The 16,846-nt window shown below is 39.7% G+C and overlaps 1 protein-coding gene across 1 annotated transcript in view; it reads left to right on the forward strand.

Moving 5' to 3' along the window:
* The window catches only part of LOC137274401 (neuronal PAS domain-containing protein 2-like), a 100,932-nt gene that overhangs the window by 52,159 nt on the left and 31,927 nt on the right, over nucleotides 1-16,846 (forward strand). The window contains exon 7 of the mRNA XM_067807572.1: nucleotides 3,077-3,221. Coding sequence (XP_067663673.1) covers nucleotides 3,077-3,221 — 145 coding nt within the window. The remainder of the gene's footprint in view (nucleotides 1-3,076; nucleotides 3,222-16,846) is intronic.

Genomic DNA, 16,846 nt, shown 5'->3' on the forward strand with positions numbered 1-16,846 from the left:
GATGAAATGGTGTAGGGATGGGGAGGTGTTTGGATGGAATAGTGTAGGAGGGATGGGCTGTGTGTGGATGGAATAATGTAGGAATAGGTTGATGTTTGGATGTAATGGTGTAGGGAAGGGGAGGTGTTTGGATGGAATAATGTACAGATGGGTTGATGTTTGGATGGAATGGTGTAGGGGTGGGCTGGTGTTTGGATGGAATGGTGTAAGGGTGGGCTGGTGTGTGGATGGAATGGTGTAGGGATGGGTTGATGTTTGGATGGAATGGTGGAGGGATGGGGAGGTGTTTGGATAAAATAGTGTAGGAATGAGTTGATGTTTGGATGGAATGAGTGTAGGGATGGGGAGGTGTTTGGATGGAATAGTGCATGGATGGGCTTGTGTTTGGATGGAATAAAGTAGGAATGGGTTGATGTTTGGATGGAATGGTGTAGGGATGGGGAGGTGTTTGGATGGAATATAGTAGGAATGGGGTGATGTTTGGATGGAATGGTGTAGGGATTGGCTGGTGTGTGAATGGAATGGTGTAAGGATGGTTTCATGTTTGGATGGAATGGTGTAGGGATCGATTGATGTTTGGATGGAATGGTGTAAGGGTGGGCTGGTGTTTGGATGGAATGGTGTAGGGATGGGCTGGTGTTTGGATGGAATGGTGTATGGATCAGTTGATGTTTGGATGGAATGGTGTAGGGATGGGTTGATGTTTGGATGGAATGGTGTAGGGATGGGCTGGTGTTTGGATGGAATGGTGTAGGAATGGGTTGGTGTTTGGATGGAATGGTGTAGGGATGGGCTGGTGTTTGGATGGAATTGTGTATGGATCAATTGATGTTTGGATGGAATGGTGTAGGGATGGGTTGATGTGTGGATGGAATAGTGTAGGGATGGACTGGTGTTTGGATGGAATGGTGTAGGGATGGGTTGATGTTTGGATGGAATGGTGTAGGGATGGACTGGTGTTTGGATGGAATGGTGTAGGGATCGATTGATGTTTGGATGGAATGGTGTAAGGGTGGGCTGGTGTTTGGATGGAATGGTGTAGGGATGGGCTGGTGTTTGGATGGAATGGTGTAGGGATGGGTTGATGTTTGGATGGAATGGTGTAGGGATGGACTGGTGTTTGGATGGAATGGTGTAGGGATCGATTGATGTTTGGATGGAATGGTGTAAGGGTGGGCTGGTATTTGGATGGAATGGTGTGGGGATGGGCTGGTGTTTGGATGGAATGGTGTAGGGATGGGCAGTGTGTGGATGGAATGGTGTAGGGATGGGTTGATGTTTGGATGGAATGGTGTAGGGATGGGCTTGTGTTTGGATGGAATGGTGTAAGGACGGGCTTGTGTGTGGATGAAATGGTGTAGGGATGGGCCATGTGTGGATGGAATGGTGTAGGGATGGGTTGATGTGTGGATGGAATAGTGTCGGGATGGGCAATGTGTGGATGGAATGGTGTAATGATGGGCAGTGTGTGGATGGAATGGTGTAGGGATGGGTTGATGTTTGGATGGAATGGTGTAGGGATGGACTGGTGTTTGGATGGAATGGTGTAGGAATGGGTTGGTGTTTGGATGGAATAGTGTAGGGATGGGCTTGTGTGTGGATGAAATGGTGTAGGGATGGGCCATGTGTGGATGGAATGGTGTAGGGATGGGTTGATGTGTGGATGGAATGGTGTAGGGATGGGCAGTGTGTGGATGGAATGGTGTAATGATGGGCAGTGTGTGGATGGAATGGTGTAGGGATGGGTTGATGTTTGGATGGAATGGTGTAGGGATGGACTGGTGTTTGGATGGAATGGTGTAGGAATGGGTTGGTGTTTGGATGGAATAGTGTAGGGACGGGCTTGTGTGTGGATGAAATGGTGTAGGGATGGGCAGTGTGTGGATGGAATGGTTTAGGGATGGGTTGATGTGTGGACTGAATGGTGTAGGGATGGACTGGTGTTTGGATGGAATAGTGTAGGGATGGACTGGTGTTTGGATGGAATGGTGTAGGGATGGGCTGGTGTTTGGATGGAATGGTGTAGGGATCGATTGATGTTTTTTATGGAATGGTGTAGGAATGGGCTGGTGTTTGGATGGAATAGTGTAGGGACGGGCTGGTGTGTGGATGGAATGGTGTAGGGATGGGTTGATGTTTGGATGGAATAGTGCAGGGATGGGCTGTGTTTGGATGGAATGGTGTTGGAATGGGTTGATGTTTGGATGGAATGGTGGAGGGATAGGGAGGTGTCTGGATGGAATGGTGTGGAGATGGGCTTGTATTTGAATGGAATGACATAGGGATGGGCTTGTGTGTGGATGGAATGGTGTAGGAATGGGTTGATGTTTGGATGGAATGGTGTGGGGATGGGGAGGTGTGTGGATGGAATGGTGTAGGGATGGGCAGTGTGTGGATGGAATTGTGTTGGAATGAGTTTATGTTTGGATGGAATGGTGTAGGGATGGGGAGGTGTTTGGATGGAATGGTGTAGGGATGGGGAGGTGTTTGGATGGAATAGTGTAGGGATGGAATGGTGTAGGGATCGATTGATGTTTGGATGGAATGGTGTAGGGATGGGGAGGTGTTTGGATGGAATGGTGTTTGGATCGATTGATGTTTGGATGGAATTGTGTATGGATGGGAAGGTGTTTGCATGGAATGGTGTAAGAATGGGCTGGTGTTTGGATGGAATGGTGTAGGGATGGGCTTGTGTTTGGATGGAATGGTGTAGGGATGGGGAGGTGTTTGGATGGAATGGTGTAGGGATGGGCTGTTGTTTGAATAGAATGGCGGAGGGATGGGCTGGTGTATAGATTGATATTGTGTGGGTAGACTTTAGTATGGATGGTTGACACACTGTAATAGATGATGAATAGAAAAACAACAGATTAATTATCTGAGGGACGCATAGGTTCACAAGAGACTGCTGAAACCATGACATTTAGAGAACTAGTTGGTTGCATTAAAAAGACAGGGAGAAGTCACTATTCAGATGTCCACACACAATGAGGTGAGTAAGTACATTTTTTGTTGTCAATTATAATACAACAGTTGCAGCACCAGAAGTCATCCTCATCTGCATCTTTCCTTTCAGACAATCTCAATGAGAAGTGGCTAGTATCTGTGTGTCGTATCCACCGAGCGCACAGCATCCGAGAAATCTCCCTGGTGGACATAAACAAGGCAGAGTGGATCTCACAGCATCATATGACTGGAGAAATATTCTACCAAGATCCTAGGTACAAAAGCCATTTGGTCTGAAATCTCTGCTGTCTTGGTTTTCTGTTCAGCATACTTTGATGTTTGGGCTGTTTGTGCAGAAAATTTTAATGATTTTCTCTCTGGAAATTAATCTCTAATCAGCCATGACAATAATTCATATTTGCATCTTTTGATTGTTATTCATCTGTAAACAAGATAAAAATAGATTGTCACAGTACATACTACTCAAAAAAGTAAAGAACACTTATCTTTCATGTTTTGTAGTTAAGCTGTCATGACATGATTGATTAATTGTGGCAAATAAAAGAAAATGAGTGTTCACTTCTTTGTAGTGAGACCTATTTATAGAAGACTTAAACCATTTCTTTTGATGTTTAGTATATAATGTGGTTTAAGTGCCGCATGTAATTTTGCTTCACTAATTGAGGTGCAACATGGGGTATGAGTATCTGTGAGCAATTTCATTGATTGTTAGTTAATATGAAACAAACTATGGTCCTATTCTGAGAGTGTATACTATTTTATATGGCTGAGTGTATGTACTGTTGGCATTTTACATCTCTGTGGAACATGTTATTTTATATTCTTTCATGTTTGACATCAAAGGATGTTACCTTTGTGAATGCTCAAGCTGTTGTCTTTAAAATGTTTTTGTTGAATGTTTTCATTGATATGAAATACAGGAGTGGATCCTTGTGTTTGTTATTCTCTCTGTCAAATAAGTAGAACATGAAATTTTTCTGTAAAAATTCAGTGAAATTTTGCAACTTTTTATTGTAGAAAAATCAGATCATGCCCAGAGATTTGTGAGATTGTGTTACAGTTGATAGAATGAATGATTCAGTTTTCTGAGTTATTGACCCAATCATTGTGCACTTAAAAGCAAGACCATGTTTTATGTACACAGGGTGATTGTGTGAATGCATAATAGCACCTTTCGGCAAGACTGTATACTCCCAATGGATGACACCTAATGGGTTCATCATAACAGTTTTTGAAAAGATTCAAAGGCCCTAAATGATAACATCCAAACATGTTCATCATAACATTGTTTTGAAAGATTCAAGGCTCCAAAATAATGACCCTGGATATGTTCATCATTATCACTATCAGAAAGATTCAAGGCTCCTAAATCATGACACCTGAATATGTTCATCATTATCACTATCAGAAAGATTCAAGGCTCCTAAATCATGACACCTGAATATGTTCATCATTATCACTATCAGAAAGATTCAAGGCTCCCAAATGATGACACCTGAATGTGTTCATCATTATCACTATTAGAGAGATTCAAGGCTCCCAAATGATGACACCTGAATGTATTCATTATCACTATCAGAAAGATTCAAGGCTCCCAAATGATAACACCTGAATGTGTTCATCATTATCACTATTAGAAAGATTCAAGGCTCCTAAATGATGATACCTGAATGTGTTCCGTATCACTATTAGAAAGATTCAAAGCTCCCCAGTAATGACACCAGAATTTGAATTAACCACCGACCTGGAGGCCCAGCGCAGGTTGTTATTGTATCAGGCCAGCATTTTCAAATATTTGCATGCCCTCGTGGCCTTCAATAAATTATGTGGCAATTTATTTTTTCAACAGGAATTTGATCTTATTCCATATAATGGTAGAATTAAACAATGTAATTGGGTTTGTCTATTTTTTCTTATTGGTTTGACATTAACAAACTGGGCCTGCACATTTCATTCAGAGCTTGTAGATTTTACAGCCAGCAGGACCTGATGGTCAACTGGCAAAATAAATTATTGCAAACACTGAATCACACCCAGTATATTCATCATAATGACCATTACAGACATTCAAAGACTCCAGATAACACTTTGATAAACAAGAGCAATTTTTCAAAACAACCTCAAAGTTATTTTTAAAAAAACCTAAATAAAAACGATGTCTTTTCAGTGTATGTGTAGAATGACTCTCAGCAGCTTAATACATGGGTAGCCATTATTTTAAGCCATTACTCTCTCAGCTGTTTTATATGTCCTTTGTCTTTATGACATTTGATATACAGGCAGGGGAATCGAAAGGGAAACTCCCTATTCTGTGTGCCAGATTAGTTATATGAATGTTGGTTTGCATCACAGTGAGCTTTAATGTGAGGTATTTTTATGCAAGTCTTGGATATGGTCACATTGTTGCTATGGATACAATATTTAATCCCGCAAGAATAAGCGTGGTGCAATTTAACGTTATGATCTATGGCATGTCGTGATATCAAATCTGGCCTATAGTTCTCACTGAACACCGTATGTAGGATATAGAATTTATATGTCCTTGGAGCCTTAGCTTAAGTAGATACATCATTACTTTGTTGCTACATACAGAGGAAAGATATATTAGTGATATATATGCATACTAGATGTATAAATGTTTTATAAACATATTAGACTACAAGTATTTCATATACTTACTAGATATGTTACTGTTTTATTATCATACCAGACAGAATATGAAGCACGGCGTTGAGTCATCTTATAGATGATATCCTAACCTTGTCAGTTTGCTGACAGGGTTAACCTCTTTGGTCATGTGGGCAAGGCATGCTTTGAATCACAAGAATCTCGGAAATTTTATGGCCGCAACTGTAGAACATTTTTGTAGAAAGAGGACTGTAGAAGTTTTTATTGTTGATTCACAAGACTAGGTAATTCCTTGTGTCCTTTTGGTGGTAGCCTTGAAAGTCAGGGTTAGAATATTGGCCATCACTAACCCATGCTTCTTGTAAGAGGTGACATGTAAACGGAATCGGGTGGTCAGGCTCAGGTAGATGTGAATACATATATAGTTACAGATAACAATGGATAGGTAAACAATCAATAGCATTGCCTTGGACTAATTGATGTGATGGCTGACATTCTAAAGGGATGACCAAGTTACCTTAGGAATGTCATAGACAGTATTTTATGACTTTGACATACTGGTACAGGTTGGCTGACAAGTTGACATAAACATCAAAGAAATAATTGCAATTAAGTCTTAAATGTCTTGGTGACATTATTTTATAGGTCCTAGGAAATATTTGGACAATGGCTGTCCTCAATTAGTCAGTATGATATTTTGATTAACATCTTCATTCTTTGATCCCAGATAATACAGATGACTTGCGTAAATGCAAAATATGTTTGCACTTATTGTTCCCAGTGCTACAGTGCAAACATTTCTGCTTAATCAGTTGGTTCAGCATGCTCACGTCCTATTCATGTCTGCTTGATTGGTGTAAATTGCCAAGGCAGGTTAATGCAGGCATAAGCTGATCAGTCGAGCTTGCCATTAGCCAAAGGTCAGACTCAAGCTTACTGAAAGTGTAATTAGTGTTACACCGAGAGTTCTATTTTTTTTCTCAGACTTAGTGATTCTATAGAGCACTGACTGTCGCTGTCTTGATAGTTGATCTGAAGGAATGCTTTATGTCAGGATAACCGGAAAGTTAATTTCTGGGTTATAAATAGAAAATAGTTATTGAGAAGTTTATCAGAACTATCAGTGACATCTGGGAAGGCAAGATGAGAAGGGTTATGTTTTGCCATCTGTGCAAGCCATCACATGTGACAGTACGGTGGGAATGGCAATTGAATAACATCATGTCTGGTGATGTTTGATTTGCAAGTTAACTATTGGTACGGTTAAGAATTTGCCATGACGAAAGATGTAAGAAATCCTCTGTGAACCAGCAAAACAGAACAAAGTCAAGCCTGAAACATTCAATTATTGTAAATTTTGCAAAGAGAGCAAGTTATACAAAGTCACAAGTCAATTTCACAATACCAATTTCAAGTACAATACTATGAGACAAAATCTAAGGCAATAGGTCAGAAAAATGTATAGCAAACTCGCCAAAGTCTCAGTGCATGAGAGAAACAGTCATGCAGAATGTAATACAGTGAGAGGTCTGATGGCTGCTATGAAGATCAAGCGTTTTCAGCGATTGATGATGTATGTTCCAGTAATGTGAATGTGTCCGTGTCCGTCCCAACACGGCAGCTAACATTTATATATACTTTCAGTCATTTCCCCAAAGTTCGAGCACATATGACCATCACCACTAACGTGGTACGCTCTCAAACTTGTCTTATATGTTTTGCAAAGGGAGATAACTCTAAAGTAATGTCTTAGAGGCATGTCGCTTAAATAATTCTCTGTAGGAAATGTTACCCACAATAACTAACACTAAAACCTTAAATATTGTGACCAATTGCATCTACAGCAGTAATAATTAATAACAACCCAAATCACGTGAAATACACTCTCGTAACACTATCCACTACAACACAATCCATGTATTTCACACCACTCACCATCCATCTTGCTTTTCTATGTATCCATTAATTATCCATTGACTATCCATTTTTCTGTACTAACTATCCATTCAGCAGCAATGAAAATCTGTTTCATACCTATCCATTTTGGATCACAAATCTATCCACCATTCACCTCTGACAGTCCATTTTACTCCATTGACTGTCCACTTGAAATGGGGCATTTGGGCCAAAGACCCAGGTTTGATCCCCTACATGGGCACAATCTGTGAAGCCCATTTCTTGTGTCCTCCATTGTGACATTGCTGAAATATTGCTAAAAACAGCCTAAACCCATACTCGCTTACTCATACTCCATTTTAAGCCACCAACTATGTTGGTGAAATTATTTTCCATAATCTTCACACACCATGATAATATTTCCTTCATTGTCAGGGCAATGAGGTTGCCTAATGACTTAGTTGTTTGCTTGTCATGCCTAAGTACTGGTTTCGATTCCCTACATGGGCAAAATGCGTGAAACCCATTTCTGGTGTCCACTGCATTGATATTGCTGGAATATTGCTAAAAGCGGCGTAAAAATAAACTCACTCACTCGTTCACTGCTTTGTAGTTGGCTGGCTGTTGCCAGTTGTTCCAGTTTTTGGGTTAATTCATGTATTTTCCAAAAGTCTTTTCCTTTCCTTTTGCGATAGATCTGCAAATTTAAAGATGTTGGAATTATTAAATATGCATTATGCACATTATGAAGCAAAATAAAAATATATCAATAATCAATATTTGTTATGAAATGAGGATTATGGATTATTGCCATGCATTGTTATGGCTAAAATTGTTCAAAATACAATGTGGCCTTTGGATGGGGTCAAGGTTGATCCTGATGAGGCAAGGTTAATTCTCACATGGTTACTTGTATCTGCAGTAACATGTTTACTGCTGTCTGTACTTCATGCAGACTTTCTGCAGCTACACATGTACTGCTATCTACTTCATGCAGACTTTCTGCAGCTACATGTGTACTGCTGTCTGTGCTTCAAGCAGACTTTCTGCAGTAACGTGTCTACTACTATCTGTACTTCATGCAGACTTTCTGCAGCTACATGTGTGCTGGAGGACATACTTCATGCAGACTTTCTGCAGTAACATGTCTACTGCTATCGGTACTTCATGCAGACTTTCTGCAGCTACATGTGTGCTGGAGGACATACTTCATGCAGACTTTCTGCAGTAACATGTCTACTGCTATCTGTACTTCATGCAGACTTTCTGCAGTAACATGTCTACTGCTATCGGTACTTCATGCAGACTTTCTGCAGCTACATGTGTGCTGGAGGACATACTTCATGCAGACTTTCTGCAGTAACATGTCTACTGCTATCGGTACTTCATGCAGACTTTCTGCAGCTACATGTGTACTGCTGTCTGTGTTTCAAGCAGACTTTCTGCAGTTACGTGTCTACTACTATCTGTACTTCATGCAGACTTTCTGCAGCTACATGTGTGCTGGAGGACATACTTCATGCAGACTTTCTGCAGTAACATGTCTACTGCTATCGGTACTTCATGCAGACTTTCTGCAGCTACATGTGTGCTGGAGGACATACTTCATGCAGACTTTCTGCAGTAACATGTCTACTGCTATCAGTACTTCATGCAGACTTTCTGCAGCTACATGTGTGCTGGAGGACATACTTCATGCAGACTTTCTGCAGTAACATGTCTACTGCTATCAGTACTTCATGTAGACTTTCTGCAGCTACACTGAACTGCCATCTGTACTTCATGCAGACATTCTGCAGCTACAGGTGTGTACTGCAATGTGTACTTCATGCAGACTTTCTGCAGCTACACGTGTACTGCTATCTGTACTTCATGGAGACTGCAGTTACATGTGCACTGCTATCTGTACTTCGTGCAGACTGCAGCTACACGTGTACTGCTATCTGTACTTCGTGCAGACTGCAGCTACACGTGTACTGCTATCTGTACTTCGTGCAGACTGCAGCTACACGTGTACTGCTATCTGTACTTTGTGCAGTCTGCAGTTACACGTGTACTGTTATCTGTACTTCATGCAGACATTCTTCAGCTTCACGTGTACTGCAATCTGTACTTCATGCAGACTTTCTGCACTTACATGCATGCTGCCGACTGTCCCTGCATTAGGTGTGCATAAGTGATGCTATAGACCTGTACAGTGCCAGACATTTTTCATGAATACTTTCTGCTGTTGATAGTTCAGTAAATCTTTCATGGCCAACATTGACAGCACTTAGATCAGCCTTATTGAACTCCAGAGCTAGTCCTGCATGGTTATTTCTGGAAATAAGGATATTGATCTTTTCATGGACCTTTTATACTAATGAATTTAGATCTGTTTTACCTTGAATTGTGGGGGCAGCATTGGTCCTGGTGTTAGAAACAGATTGTCCTAGGTAATTGAAACAGATTGTTTTGGTGAATTAAATAGATTGTCCTGGTGATCGATATAGATTGTTTTCGTGATGGGGACAGGTTCTCCAAGTAACTGAGATAGATTGTTTTGGTGATGAGGACAGGTTGTCCTAGTAACCGAGATAGATTGTGTTGGTGATGGGACAGATTGTTTTGATCATGGAGACCGACTGTTTTGGTGATTGAGACAGGTTGTTTTGGTGATGGAGACAGAATGTTTAGGTGATGGAGACAGATTGTTTTGGTGATGGAGAGATATTGTTTTGATCATCGATACCAATTGTTTTGGTTATGGAGACAGATTGGTTTGGGGATGAAGACATATTGTCCTAGTAGCTGAGACAGATTGGTTTGGGGATGGAGTCATATTGTCCTAGTAGCTGAGACAGATTGGTTTGGGGATGGAGACATATTGTCCTAGTAGCTGAGACAGATTGGTTTGGGGATGGAGACATATTGTCCTAGTAGCTGAGACAGATTGGTTTGGGGATGGAGACATATTGTCCTAGTAGCTGAGACAGATTGGTTTGGTAATAGAGACTTACTATCTTTTTTGGTGATAGAGATACATTGGTTAGTGATGGAGACAGATTGCTTCAGTGATGGAGACATATTGTCTTGTTGTTGGACACAAATTGTTTTGGTGACTGAGACTGATTGTTTTGGTGATAGAGACCAACAGTCCAAGTAACTGAGATCAATTGTTTTGGTGATGGAGACCAATTATGTTGGTGATGAGACAGATTGTCTTTATATAGGTAACAGAATCAGACTGTCCTAGTCACTGAGACAGATTGTTTTGGTGACTGAGACAGATTGTTTTGGAGACCAATTGTCCTAGTGACTGAGACTGGTTGTTTTGGTGATCTAGACTGGTTGTTTTGGTGATGGAGAACACTTGTCCAAGTAACAGAGATGAAATGTTTGGATGATGGAGACAGTTTGTCTTTATATAATTAACTGAGACATATTGTCCTAGTGACTGAGACATTGTCCTAATTTCTGAGATAGATTGGTTTGGTGATGGAGACAGATTGTCCATGCGATGGTAACAAATTGTCAGAGCGAAGGAAACAGATTGTTCTGGTGAAAGAGACAGATATTTACTAATGTGAATTTAACCATGGAATTATTATTTTTCTCTTTCCTCCGTTTACTTAAAAAAACCAAAACATTTACTCTTGACTTTCATACACATTTCAAGGGTATTGCTGATTGCATTTGATAATGTTTTTTAAAACAATAGAGCAAGATATTCCAAGAAAAGATCTTCTACATCAAATAAATATATGACTGAAGGAAACCAAGTTCTATGCATAATCAAGCAAGTGATGATACATCAAAATATCACACTTATTTCATTATGGAAGTTGACAATACTTTGAACTTGGTATTCTTTCATCTTCACAAAAATGAAAAAAAATCCAAATGCTTTCTTTCAAAATCATTTTGTCTAGGCCTGTGTGTTTGGTGATAAGAATGAAAAAAAACTTAAATTGATCAAATTTCTGAATGCTATCTATGCTGAGACCAAGACGTTGTGTATGTTTCTACTGTTGTTCAATGGAAGTTATCTATCTTTGTTTGAGCAAGCAAATATTCAGGTGAATATTTGACTGAGACAAACACTACCACAGAACTATACGTAACAGGTCGATAACTCTCCTACTAAATTCTGTGTAGAGTTGTCAATATCCTCTTCACTAGTTCCAGACAATAATATGTCACACTTATTGGATCAAAATGTTGTGAAATACATTGAAAGTTGGAGTTCTCAAACTTACAGTTTACATGCACCAAGTACCTAACAATGTGCTCTATTCGGAAACTGAGAGGTCTCAGTATGATATTATGCAATTGCATCCTAAATCCCCTCTGCCAAAAATGCATTTGTGCCCGAAAAAAAATTGCCCCAAATCTACTGGTGTTGTAAACCCCATTTTGCAAGGATCCAACTAAACTCGAACTGTTCATCCATCAGTGAATCGTCATTGAATTTCCAATAATCCCAGATCAAATGGGGGGCAGATGTTTCAATATGTCCAAATTCAAATGGTCTCATAAATCCCAAAATGACCAGATCAAGTGTCAATATGTCCAATATCAAATGGTGTCTAAAATCCATTACATCTAATTTGAGCTGTGGTAGAAATTTCAGTATCTCCAAATCTGATAATTGTCCAACAACTAATATGCCAAAATAGAATGATGAGGTCTCAGGTTATCCCAAATTTAATGGTGTATTGAGTCCTTTCAACAGAATGGGCATTAATCCATCATGATGAACATGGGACATCATCAACAGTGATAACAATTCTTAGATACTACCTAGAACACTTGGTGTAAAGACCCACCCTCCTTTTCCCTCACAAACTCCAGAGTACTTCTAGGTCCTTGGGAAAGTTATGAGGTTCTCCTTCTGTTAGGGGAGATAACTCCTGTTGATAACTATTGGAGATCCACTAGGAGGAAAGTACTCAAAACGATGGAGTTTATAATTTGTATTCAAGTAAACCTGTGGATTCAGGAGAAAGGCAGTCGATTCCAGGAATTAGGAGATAAACTTAGTTTCAACTGGGACTGAACATGTAGGGTAGAAAGTCATAAACCAAATTATGTCCTAATATTGCCCTTTTTATGCATGACTTAATTCAAATTGTGTTCTAGAACCAATGTTTTCCAATTCTTGGAGCATACTGCCCACATGTACTAATCCCGGAATCCCAAGATTGTCACTGAAATGTAACAGTAACCAAAGACTATCACAAAATTACTAACATAAATAGCAAGATTCGCATGGTGAAACAATTGGAAAAGAGAATCAAGAATTAAAAATCAAGGAAAGCCCTAGTTAATACATACACACAACACTAAGGACAATTACGATGTGTAAATGACGTTCGCCGGCACTGCCCCCAAGGACACGTATTCTCAATATTGTATCTAGGACACCTAGTATTGATTATATGACTTGCTTCCCACACGACTGCTTGTGTTATAGATATACATTCAGGCATGTGCTTTCATGATAACATCCTTAGCTTGGCTTGCTCAGAGGTGCTCATTAATTGTGATTCCAACTGTTGATAACAGGAGTCCTACTTTTCCTCATGTAAGTATAATGTTTGTGTAACAATTGTCTTTGTAAGCATCAAGAAAAAGCATTATGTGGAGGTGTTTCCTTGACCTGCACTGCACAGTACTCTGTACCTCTGTGGATCATTTGTATGGAGGATTAGGTCTTTGGTGTTAAACATTGGAGAACCACCTTTCAGACAAGTAAGTACTGTGTTAATATATGATGCATTTATGTTTTAGATTGGCATCAATTGTCTTGTATCTTTGTTGCATTGATTGTCCAGTGTTTGGCAGCGTCATGGCACTGGGGTTATTCTGTGGCTCCAAGAATCATCACAGTTACTTATCCAACAGGGACAATGCCTTACTAACATGGGTCAGAATTTTTGTTCTTTGGATACACATTCTGCAGGTTTCATTGATAATGCTTATGGAAATTATACTCATGATAATGCAAGGTTTCATGATAATGCAAGGTTTCATGATAATGCAAGGTTTCATGATAATGATTCAGAGCAGGTCGCTTTTTAATTCTAATTTATGAATTGACTAAATATGTGTGGACATTATTTTAAAAATTGAAGTTATGAATTCTACTTGAGATTCTTGAGATTCGTTCACCTCAAGAAGGGGAAAAATTGGCAGAGAAATGTGTTATACAGTAATAAGTAGCTGTCCATATACTTGTCTTATAAATTCAAGTTGTTGTGAATATAAATGTAAATAAATGCAGAGGTGAAATGGGTTGAATCAGTCATACTGTCTGCAGAAATCTTGAAGACAGTTTACTAACAAAAGAACAGAGATTTGTCAGGTATTGTCATAACATGTATTTGGTTTGGTGTAAGCTGTTGAAATGCATGCTGAGTGTATGACTAAAGTGATGCTAGTCCTCACTGACTAATCAAAGTTGCATTTGATTGATATAGTTTGATACGAAATGAAATTGAATAAAACTGACCAAATATGATAACTTTGTACTCATTGTTTACTCAGGCACTGAGCATTACAGATTAAGATTTCCACATGTCCTTGGGGACTAATTTTCAAAATAATGAATTTTGAGATAATCATGCTTAAGTGTGTTGTGTGAAATATAGATACCACGGAATTCACATTACAAAATCAACTCATTCAACAGTATGATTCCCACATCATTTGTGCAAGTGAATGTATTCTTGCATGATGTGTGTCAAGAAGTAAGAGACAACATACATCTTGCTGTCTTATGCGCTTGAGTTCACTGTAAACGTCAAACTATCATGGGAGTCTTGTGTTGACATTACATGAGAGACACTATAGGTTGAATTGGATTTCATATTTCACATATCATAATTCAATAATAAAACTTGTCACTGAATCAACTTTGGTTTTTGGATCTGTGCGTGTGTGCATGCATGCGTGGCTTATGACCATACTTAGTGTTCATATTATATCCGTAGAACTGTGATAGATGTGAAGATGTGGCAGTGAGTGAGTGAGTTTCACGCCACTCTCAGCAATATTCCAGCCATATGGCGGTGGTCTGTAAATAATTGAGTCTGGACCAGTGATCAACATCACGAGCAAGAAGATGAGACAGACAGACAGACAGACAGACAGACAGATATAGACACACATGCACTCACACATAGACAGATGCGCACACAGACACACACTCATACACATTCAAGCTCTATATTTGCTATGCTCATGTGCATCAGTTGTTTCTTGACTCAGTGGCCTGTGTCAAGCTATTACTTGTTTACTCTGCAGATAACCATTTAGTTCTCACCGGAAATCATCCTCTACTTGTCTCAAGTACTTCCAATCTGTGTAGTTTTATCTGAGTGGCATCGACACTGAATTAGCCTACACGGAATTGTCAGCAATACTTGAGCTTCAGGTGGATGCATTTATTTGGTGCATTTCTTTCTGAATATGTTCCAAAATGGTCATCAGTATCGATTAATTTGTGTCAATATGACTCAATCTGCATGGTGGCTCTTCATTGTATCGACTGGCTGCTTCAACTGTTCGTTAAATGACCATTTACTACATGGCATCTTTTGAATGCAATGGTTGTTTATGATATTAAACTGACGATTACTTTGTTTATTCTGAATGTTATCACAGAAGAGTTCAGGTGATGTTGTTTGAATGAAAGATATAATTCTGTTGGGATCAGTTTTCTCAATTTTGAACAGAATTGTATTACTGTGACTTTGAATTTGCAGTTTGCTGTAATGTTATTTATGTCCCATCCCTGTTCTTGTTACTACTGCTGTGGAGATGAAAGTTAATCCTAATTTTATTAGCAAACGAAAGGCATAAGAGGAAGTGGACATTATCCACTGTAGGTCTTGAGCAATGGAGTGTGTGAGTGTGTTTGGTTTTACCCCGCTTTGAACAATGTTCAAGCAATATCATCGCAGGGGACATCAGAAATGGGCTTCAATCATTGTACCCAAGTGGAGCATCAAACCCGGGTCTTCGACATGACAGTCTAGTACTTTAACCACTTGGCTACCCCACTGCCACCTCAAGAGCTGCATACAATGTCTAATTAGAAATTGTTTTACCAGATCACTAGCGAACCTTTTCATACATGTCATTTGATTATACATAATTTGAAGCTGACTGAATCTTCACCTTTTCTGAAAGAGAAATTAGCCAGTTGTATGATAACTATTGAGTCTGAATGACATGGCCATTAAACACCATATAATGTCACTAAACATGGGCCAAAGTTAGTGTACCTACATTTTCAGGTAGTACTCAATGTACCCTAGTTCTGTGTCGTATCCCTAGATACCCAGGGTTGACCAGCACCATAACCATGGGTCTGGGTAGCTCTGTGGGTCAAGTCACTCGACTGGAGTAGTCAAGGTTCCTGTCCCAACCCAAGATACTTGGTTTACCAACTTCTTAATCACATGTTGAAGTAGCCCTGTGGACCAAAACACTTGACTGGAGCACCCAAGTTCCCTGCCCCAACCCTAAGGAAGTAACTAGATTTCAAACATAGAAACCATGGGTTCAGGTAGCCCAGTGGATCAAGGCACTTGATTAGAATGCCCATGTTCCCCAAGTTCCCTGTCCCAACCCATGAATGAGTATTTCACCTTGGACTGTTATGAGGGTGGTGGCGTAGCTTAGTGGTTAAAGCATTGGCTCGTCTTGATAAAGACTTGGGTACGATTTCCCACATGGGTACAAGGTGTGAAGCCTATTTCTGGTGTCCCGTGCTGTGATATTGCTGGAATATTGCTAAAAGTGTCGTCAAGCCATACTCACTCACTCACTCAGACCTGCATGATAGGATGTTTTCCTCCAATATTAACCTTTCCATATAACTGAAATATATTTTAAATTTAGTAATGTAAATCAAGAATTCACCTGCTGCTGAAATGTCATGAAGAACATCACCTGAGCAGTTAATAGCTGACCTGTTTAGGCAAAATTAAGGTGTCAGTTTCAGCCATGGCATGATCTCTGCGTTCATTAATCTGTATTGTCTACACAGATACAATTTCTTTCTGACCGAAGGTCTCATGATGCTGGAATCAGCTTTATTGCTTCTAAATTCTGTGTACAACTGAGTGACTTGGCATTCAAAGCAGTATGTCCAACTGTCATAGCACAAAACAGAAATAAACAACAGCTTAAGATAACTGAGGCTGCATCTTTCATGTTTGATATTTTCTACTCCCTCTTATCTGTCACTGTTATTGGTTCCCAATTATGCACACTGATTCTCATGCTGTTGATCACTGGATTGTCTGGTCCAGACTTGAAAATTTACACATTGCTGCCATATAGCTGAAATATTGCTGAGTGTGGC

This window comes from Haliotis asinina, chromosome 2 (genome assembly GCF_037392515.1).
Source record: "Haliotis asinina isolate JCU_RB_2024 chromosome 2, JCU_Hal_asi_v2, whole genome shotgun sequence".
In the NCBI taxonomy this organism is placed as follows: Eukaryota; Metazoa; Mollusca; class Gastropoda; order Lepetellida; family Haliotidae; genus Haliotis; species Haliotis asinina.